The sequence below is a fragment of the Hordeum vulgare genome, chromosome 2H, assembly GCF_904849725.1.
Source record: "Hordeum vulgare subsp. vulgare chromosome 2H, MorexV3_pseudomolecules_assembly, whole genome shotgun sequence".
NCBI lineage: Eukaryota > Viridiplantae > Streptophyta > Magnoliopsida > Poales > Poaceae > Hordeum > Hordeum vulgare.
Genome location: NC_058519.1, coordinates 54,693,145 through 54,700,710, shown reverse-complemented (window position 1 = coordinate 54,700,710; position 7,566 = coordinate 54,693,145). Strand labels below are relative to the sequence as shown.

The following is a 7,566-nucleotide window of genomic DNA, read 5'->3' as shown; positions in this document are numbered from 1 at the left end:
GAGGCAGGTTGTACTGAGGGGCCTCCTCCGGCTGAATCTGCTGATGCGGCGGAGGCGACGGAGTGTGCTGACACAACGAAGATGGCTCAGGCGGCGGAGATAGAGCTGGACTGTGAGTCTGCTGCTAAGGGGCGTCCTCCAGCTGAGTGTGCTGACGTGTCGAAGGCGACGGAGTGTGTTGACGCGACGGAGCGGAGCACAGGGTCGAGAGGAGCGGAGCGGTGGAGCAGAGGATCAATTCGAGAAGAGGCCAACGGGGTCGAACCTGGACCTCTCGATTGGAGAGGAGGAAGGCATACGGCCAGGAGATGTGGCCGACGGGGACGGGCCTGGCGATTGGAGACGAGGAAGGTGGCCAGGGAGGGAGTTGTGGCCGTCGAAGATGTATGCCGGAGCTGCGGAGGGGGCTGAGGGAGCTGCGGCGGACGGCGGGGGAGGCTGGCGAAGGCCGGAGCTGTGGAGGGGGGTGAGGGAGCTGCGGCGGACGACGGAGGAACCTGATGGAGGCCGGAGCTGTGGAGGGGGGTTGAGGGAGCTGCGGCGGGCGGCGGAGGCCGGAGCTGCGGTGGGGGGTGAGGGAGCTGCGACGGACGGTGGAGGAGCGATGGAGGAGCCTAGCGGAGGAGGAAGATGATCCAAGCGACAAGTATTAAAATTGGGGGTAGTTTCGTAATTTCACTCGTTTTCACCTGGTCTTAAAATGATTGAGATTTCGGAACAGAGGGAGTAGTATCATATGCATGATACTCTGCATTGCAATCAACCTTAGTTATACTCCCTCCGTTCCTAAATACTCCCTCTGTTCCTAAATATAAGTCTTTAAAGAGGTTTCATTAGTGAACTACATACGAATGTATATAGACATACTTTAGAATATAGATTCACTCATTTTGTTTCGTATGTAGACTCCTAGTGAAATATGTTAAAAGACTTATATTTAGGAACGGAGGGAGTATAAGTCTTTTAGAAGGTTACAGTAGAGGGACTATATACAGATGTATATAGACATACTTTAGAGTTTAGATTCACTCATTTTGCTCCGTATGTAGTCCTCTACTGAAATCTCTAAAAAAAACTTATATTTAAGAACGGAGGGAGTATCTGTTATCAAGAGGGTAACGTATGCAGTCTCATGGCTTCTTCTTTTTTTGAGGAAAAAGAAAGCAGACCACACGAAGATAGAGCGCGTTGGAGTGAGGAGGCAACTTATCGCTCGTTCGGATTTGATGCAAACTACAGAACGTTCGGAAGTAAACAATTTCGTATATATAAATGAAAGATGTGGACTATATGTATGAAGTTCGTGGAAAAAATGTAGACTATACATACATTGTGGACCTAGGCTAGTAATTTCCACTTCATAGCTGACAAGAACTGGAAACCAGGTTACAATAAACACTTTCTCACAGAAATGTGTTACTCCCTCCGTTCCTAAATATAAGACATTTTAGATATTGCACTATGAACTAAATACGGATGTACATAGACATATTTAGAATGTAGATTCACTCATTTTGCTTCGTATGTAGTCTCCTAGTGTAATCTCTAAAAAGTCTTATATTTTGAAACGGAGGGAGTACTATATTAGAGACGCGATATAATTATACAAGGGAGCATGTATTCATCAGTTGTATCTATCTTATTTTTTCCTTTTTTTTGTGCAAATCAGGCAATTTAGGATGAACGGCTCTGAGCTGTTGGATCGAGGACAAGCGGTCAGATATTGTTTTCTTCCTCCAACCACACGTCGTCTCCGTCGAGGATGTCACAACGTCCCTGTCTCGAGCTCCATTTAACCGACTGCGACAAACCCTGCCTCTGTCCCGGCCTCCCTGTGCCCTGACTGAGGCTCAAGGCTTCGCTGCTCTTTCTCAACCAATCCCCTCGAGCAAAATCAACTGATCAAAGTGGCGGTGTTCGATAAATACAGCAAAACCGGTTATATAAACATGTGGAATCTGATATTCAAACCCATGTTCCTTTGAGAGTAAGAAAAAAAAATGTGTGTGCATAGTGATGTTGTGCCTTTTGTCACTGTTTATTTTTGAACTTTTTTCATATCTCCAAGATAAACCTGATTTTGAACTTGAAATTTTGCATGTCTGTAGAACATCACCTCTCCAGCATACTGTAATTTTTTTCCAGAAATTTAGAACCTTTGAAACATATTTTTCACTTGATGTTCACCTGTTTCCATCCTAACTTGGTCTCCAGTGGACATTTTCTCTTAGCTGACAACAAGAACTCAATGATCATCCTCTCACATAAGCTTTCACACAACTAATGCAAGCGAACTTCCATACAAGTCATTGTACATGGTTACAGATATATCACTTCTCTATGATCACTGGCACGAAAAAGGCAAAACCTCGAAACAAAACCTTCTGTAGTTAGCACACGAAGAAAGGTGGAACAAAATCGAAGGCTACAGACGAACTAGATGAGAGGGGGGGGGGGGGGGGGCAACACAGCATGCAATATTCTGAATAGTATCTTGGGTCAGTTACTCCTGTTGGAATTAGACCCCTTTTTCAGGGTTGCTGCTAGTATACGGGTATTCTGACAGAGCATCAGCCATCAGATGCAAATAGATTTCGACTGTATCATGGAAACCGACGGGATGTTCTGTTTCGGGTGATCATTCATTTGTACCATCCAGTAAGCATGTATCTCAGCCAAAAGCAGAATAGGCATGACACAGCCTGCCACACATGAAAACACAAGTAGTTAGCTACTTACTAACTCAGATCAAAATACGCACCAATAGAATGCCGGCGGTGACACCAAACACCATAGGTAGTAAGTACTTCTTCCGTAAACTAATATAGGACGCTTCAGAGACTTGTGTCAAGTCTCTAAAACGTCCTATATTAGTTTACAGAGGGAGTAGTTAATAGACATGTGAGCTAATTTGGACTGGTTGAGGTGGCAATAACGGTTCAATGGTTATGCTGTGTTCTGGTTGAATCACTGCTTGGCCTCGTTCTTTCTTAAGTTTTTACTGCTACTAGAAAAATATTGAGTGTGTTTGCAATCCACTGAAGAATTAAAAAAAAATGAAGTTTGCAGCAAGAATGCATTTCAAATTTACCTGAAATATAAGAAGCCTTATGCAAAGGGACTTCTCTGAGCATTTCCCAAACAACCTAAGGAATATGTTAACAAGGTTACCATCTTTGGTACCTGTCAGCAGTCCTGTTTGAGTATCAAACCTACAGCAAGCACAGTATAGAAATTTATTACAAGTTCAAACTATATTATGATAAGTTCAAGTGACAGGTTTGTACCAAAAGAAATAAATCAGTACCTTGGCAACCTATGTCTTGGGCAAGGAACAAAGTGGAAGAGCTGTAGACAATAGGCACAAATCTAAAGCGTAAGCAAACCATATACCTAATCAACTAAAAAGTTTAAATGTACCAATGAGGAGGTAAATATGGAAATCAGTTTCTCCGAACCTGTGGTACTGAGCACAAGAAATTAAGAACCTGGGGTAAAAAGAACAGCAATAATGTCTCACTGCAAACAGAAAATAGTTTTTATCAGCTGCAATTATTAATCAATAATGGGCAGAGCAAATTATATGGAGAACTAGCATATACTACTATGAAGGATAAATATCACACAAGTGCCCACAAAAAGTATTAGATGGCACGAGAAAAGTTTCGGTTCATAGCCAAGATGGTTTTCCACGATAAACTGTTAGGATATCAAGATATATTGCCAAAGATATGGACACCAGGGGTCAACAGGCAACATATAAACTGTTTAAAGCCTGGATGTTGAATCCTACCAAAACTCTACTAACTATTGTCCTCTCAGAATGCAGCCAAATACTTGCATAACTCTCCTGCCCCACCCTAAAAGTTCCCTGTGGATTTTTCTACTCGTTTTACTAATATATGGTACATTCAAATAAATAAAAATGCAAAACGAAGGGGGGGGGGGGCTTTTCTGTGCAGGCAGTCAGGCACCAGAACAAGGATGACAGGAATACTTGACAACAGAAAGCAGACAGCTAATTGCATAGAATTACATACCACAAACAGCCAAATAAAGAATAAGCTGAAATAAATAACAGTGAAACTTGTGGGAGATAACTGAGGATGTTTACCTGAAATGCCCCAAAATACCCACCACAGCTAAAGTCATCCCAGCAAAATAGGTGTATGTATCACCAACAAAAACAGATGAAGGATACCTGACAAGTTACCAAATGATGCATGTAAAAATATCAACATCTTCTATTTAAAACAAGGTAACATGCCTCTCAAGGTCCTTACCAGTTAAAACCCAGCAAAGCCAATGAAGTGGTCAGGAAAGGCAGGACAAGATAAATAGAGAATGCATGAGCTTGCTGAGTTTCAAGGTCTTTAGAAGATCCTATGCGCATTACATTATGTATCAAAACCTGGAAAATGATATAACCATCAGTTGACGAATGGTACTCAAAATTCAAGAGCCATGTACTTCATACCGCAGCAGATATGACAACTGTCTGCCCAACTTCAAGACCATTCAGCCCAGCATGAATGTTGATTGAATTTGTACAAAAAACTGCTAACAAAAGCATGAAGAGCTTGTACATCCAACCTGCATACCAAAGAAAACAAGGTTGGTGTTGGTATTCTATTATCTAGTGTGTGCATCTCGGTCCACACAGAATTTGGTCAATAGCAGAAATTGCGTTCAAAAGGCAAATAAGTAAAACCGAAAGAAATGCATCTCAGCAGTACTGGCACACATGGATCTCTCAGTTCATTCATTTCAACAGTTGAGGTTACATATGGTATATCTGCTGAGAGATTTCAAAAGGCATTTTGAAAGAAGCAATGTACAAGATGGACTTGGTCACTCTAACAAGTGATGAAATCAAAAGGCATAAGTGCTTCCATCACACCAATATTTGGAATCACTCAATATTTACTGTGTCAAAATTCACTTATTTTGGGTTTGTAAACATACCTAACTCCAGAACTTCTACTCCGACATAGGATGCTAGAGGCTTTGGAATGATGATGGAAGTACCACCAGCATATGCCATAAGCAGAGGGAGTGCTGCAATCGTAGGCAGCAGCAGTTTCCTGTTCAATGTAGTTCATTCCAAAAACAATTTATCAGAATCAAGAAAGTAATAGCAATTGCACTATTGAAATAAACTGAAGGACACTCTGAAAAAAACATACACTCTCCATGGAATATCAAGAACATCATCAATAAATCCAAGAAGGATCATAAAGCAGACTGATGCTAATGCTGCATTATATTCAACAAGCCACTGCAAAAAGAAAAAGGGGCGAAATGAAACTCAGGGCATAACATATATTTTGTGAATTCCAAAAACGACAACTTCTAGTCATAAACATACAATGGAATCCGCTGTGAAGTTGAAATGTTGAAATAGAATAGCAATGACCAAGTAGACAATCCCAACAACAATGCCTAGTGACTCAGGCCTGCAAAACAAGTAAAATGTTTAGACAATAAAGAATGTCAACTCGCAGCTTTATATTAAGCCAGATCGTGTAGCAAATTCATATGAAAGGCGTGCAATGGGTACTTTTGATTTTTGTTTTTAAATTGCTCCTTCAATGTACAAATATGAGTTGTGCACACTTCTCAAAAATAATGCTATGTTTCAGTTTCTCTTGCCGACTTTGTACATGTATATACATGCACTGCATGGTTATTTGGTGCTGGTGGGCGTAGCTTATTCTGGTTGTCTTAGGTGCTGGTGAGATGTTCAGTTGTTAGTTTGCCTCCCTGCGTGGAGTGGATTCAGGCGATGACCTGTGTTGTTTTTCTGGAGATTCCTAAACTTGTTTGGGTGGTTTTGTGCGTAGTATAGGTGTTCTTGGGTTTTCGCCCTACGGTAGGTTGCTCGATGACGAGTGCCTATGTGTAGGTTTCCCAAGAATGCTTTGAACTCGCACCCCTTTTCTGGTTTCCCTTTTGGATTTTGGACAATGTATTTCCGTTATGTGAGTAATGGAAAGGGGGTTGCCCGGTTAAAAAAAAAAATCAGTATCATACAGCCCAAAGAAAGCATTCAAAAATGCACATTCAAGAAAGCTCCTTAAATAACACATGGTTGGTGTCCTTTCTTTGATGTATATGTTCTTCAGAGGTATGCAAGAACTTTGACCAGTAAGAAAGACTACTCTAAGTTCCAAGATCATTTTGGTTCACACTTAACCCAAGGGGATGGAATGGTGCACGAATTCTATCCGTAGGCCGAAATACTTAAGCACGGCATTCCTTGGCAACATATAAAAGTCAAAGAACATAAATATTATGTGGAAATAGAAATAATTTACTGCTTAACTTAACCCCCAAACTGGACAATCTGTCAAACAGAGTCAACACCCACCAACGAATGCAAATATCCATCACTCGAGGAAATTCCTCTCAGCTACTATCAGCTGTCCCAATATGACCTCTAGTTTCGAGCTGTAAGAAAACAGTTAGTTTAGCCTATGAAACTATGAAGTATTGATGTCTACTAGTACCAAATGCATGGATTTCAGCTGAGCTGAAATCGCTTCTTGTACTCCATAGTTTCCACCGTGAATTGCAGCAGCTGCCAACGCAACAAATTCCCCGCCTCTCTCCCTATCTATCTATAAAAGCACAGAGCAGACTGCAAGTTATCAAAATTGTACCCGTGACTCACACTGTGATCTCTCCCATGGGCAAGCCCTTCTTGTTGATGTCCTTGCCGAACATCCCGCGGCGGAGGAGGTAGCGGGCGGCGACCGGGATGAGGCGGAGCACGACGAAGAAGCCGCCGAGGCTAATGGCCCCGCAGATTAGGATGGATCGCCGCAGATCGGCATCCAGGGGGTAGTGCACGAACGCCAGGTACGAGAAGGGCGCGAGGAAGAGAGCCATCGCCGCGAGGACCACGCGAAGGTTCGGCGGCCGGAGCACCAGGTCTCCCGGCGCCGCGGCCGGCGCAGCGGCGGCAGCAGCAGCCGGCCGCGACTTCGTCGGCCTATCGGCTGCCGCCGCTCCGGGCCTGCGGCGGACGTCCATGGGAGGAGGGCTTGGAGTTAGGTGAAGTGGGCAGCGGGCGGGTAGCTGTCAGGGAGGTCGGGGTGCGTGCGCCGGCGGCGGCGGCGTGGTGTCTGCTCGCCCTCGCCGGCGATGGGGTCGGGAGCACGGGAAGGTTTATAGTTGTGGCCCCGCGGTGACGTGGAGGGGTCTCATTGGCTGTTGTCACGTGTTCGGCGGGCACTGGAGAGGCTTCCGTGGAATCGTCGTGCCTGGAATTGGAGCTTTGTTTTGTTTGGAAGATACTCGCAAATTATTTTAAAAATCGCTCAACCGGATGTATCTATCCATTTCAAAATTTGGCGCACAATCTAGAAAAGTAAAAAAATACTACAAATCAGCCAGTGAACTGTACTATATCTCATGATAGTTTATATTCAAAATGTCATGTTTGTTGAATCCCTTTGCTATAATCTTTTTTCTATATCTAGACTAGCAGACTTTGGTTTTAATGTGATATTTACGAAAGTTGATTGCCAAGTCTTTCGTCAAGACAATCATAACATGATCTTT

The 7,566-nt window shown here is 43.3% G+C and overlaps 1 protein-coding gene across 1 annotated transcript; it reads right to left on the bottom strand.

Moving 5' to 3' along the window:
* Nucleotides 1-2,270: 2,270 nt before the first annotated feature.
* LOC123424878 (UDP-N-acetylglucosamine--dolichyl-phosphate N-acetylglucosaminephosphotransferase) lies at nt 2,271-7,185 on the bottom strand. The gene is made up of 11 exons (XM_045108570.1): nt 6,674-7,185; nt 5,369-5,456; nt 5,187-5,278; nt 4,966-5,084; nt 4,478-4,593; nt 4,284-4,411; nt 4,115-4,201; nt 3,459-3,519; nt 3,308-3,348; nt 3,092-3,212; nt 2,271-2,702 (listed from the first exon to the last, which is right to left on the bottom strand). Exons 1-11 carry the CDS (start codon nt 7,033-7,035, stop codon nt 2,643-2,645), a joined length of 1,275 nt encoding a protein of 424 aa, XP_044964505.1. The 5' UTR covers nt 7,036-7,185; the 3' UTR covers nt 2,271-2,642.
* Between the last annotated feature and the right edge of the window lie 381 nt (nt 7,186-7,566).

Excerpts from the sequence above, each read along its gene's own strand:
- LOC123424878 (XM_045108570.1), bottom strand. The coding sequence starts at position 7,035 with ATGGACGTCCGCCGCAGGCCCGGAGCGGCGGCAGCCGATAGGCCGACG. Across the intron at positions 5,457-6,673 it reads CCCATGGGAGAGATCACAGT|GCCTGAGTCACTAGGCATTG; the intron begins GTGAGTCACGGG and ends CTTGTTTTGCAG. Across the intron at positions 4,412-4,477 it reads CAGTTGTCATATCTGCTGCG|GTTTTGATACATAATGTAAT; the intron begins GTATGAAGTACA and ends ATCATTTTCCAG.